Here is a 762-nt window from a genome sequence, read left to right as displayed (position 1 = left end):
TTTTTTTTCACCTGATATTTGTGTTTTTTATGTTTAAGTTTTTCACCTAATATTTGTTTTTTATTGTTGTTATTTCAGCTTTATTTATTTTACTGAAAATAATTTTAATAGATTTGCTTTTATCTTTAGTTAACAGGATCAACACTACCAATGAGTTAATGCCAAGTAATTAATATTCATGAGCAGAGCTCTCATTTACATTTATGCATTTAGCAAGTGCTTAATGTTGGTGTTGGCGCAGCACTACCGTTCCTTATACAGGAATGCGCTTCATTAACATGTTAGAATGCTTCAGATTATCATTATTGATTGAGACAGATTAACTACTGAAGTTGGTCAGTAAGTGTCCGATGTCTTTCTTCTGCTGTGACACATCAGTGTTAAAAAGTGACAAGATTTCAGTCTTTTAGTAGCAGTTTTTCCTCGTTCATTGTGTTCGTTAAGCCTCGGTTGCCATGGTGATCTGGACCCTTGAGCTCATGAAGTCAAATCAAGTTCTCTTTTCAAAAACTTTGTTGCATTATTCGTCACCATGGAGACGCGATGTTAGCGGAGAGTGAGTGGTTGCCGTGGTAACATGTGCCGCTGTTGTCAGGTGGTGAAGTACTGGCCGGAGATCGGGAAGTGTGGCTTCCTGGTGTGGAGATACCTGCTGCGGCGGGACGATGTGGAGCCGGCACCCTGGACTCCGGAAGGGATCGAGCGCAGCAAGAAACTCGGCCTGAAAGTCCAGGTGTGTGTGTGTGTGTGTGTGTGTGTGTG

The 762-nt window shown here is 41.2% G+C and overlaps 1 protein-coding gene across 1 annotated transcript in view; it reads left to right on the top strand.

Moving 5' to 3' along the window:
• Positions 1–733, top strand: part of LOC107579240 (E3 ubiquitin-protein ligase UHRF2-like) — a gene marked incomplete at both ends in the record, with an annotated part of 5,011 nt that extends 4,278 nt beyond the window's left edge. The window contains one exon of the mRNA XM_016265091.1: positions 596–733. Coding sequence (XP_016120577.1) covers positions 596–733 — 138 coding nt within the window. The remainder of the gene's footprint in view (positions 1–595) is intronic.
• Between the last annotated feature and the right edge of the window lie 29 nt (positions 734–762).

This window comes from Sinocyclocheilus grahami, unplaced genomic scaffold (assembly GCF_001515645.1).
Source record: "Sinocyclocheilus grahami isolate Dianchi unplaced genomic scaffold, SAMN03320097.WGS_v1.1 scaffold15718.1, whole genome shotgun sequence".
In the NCBI taxonomy this organism is placed as follows: Eukaryota; Metazoa; Chordata; class Actinopteri; order Cypriniformes; family Cyprinidae; genus Sinocyclocheilus; species Sinocyclocheilus grahami.
This window is presented reverse-complemented; position numbering and strand designations above follow the sequence as displayed.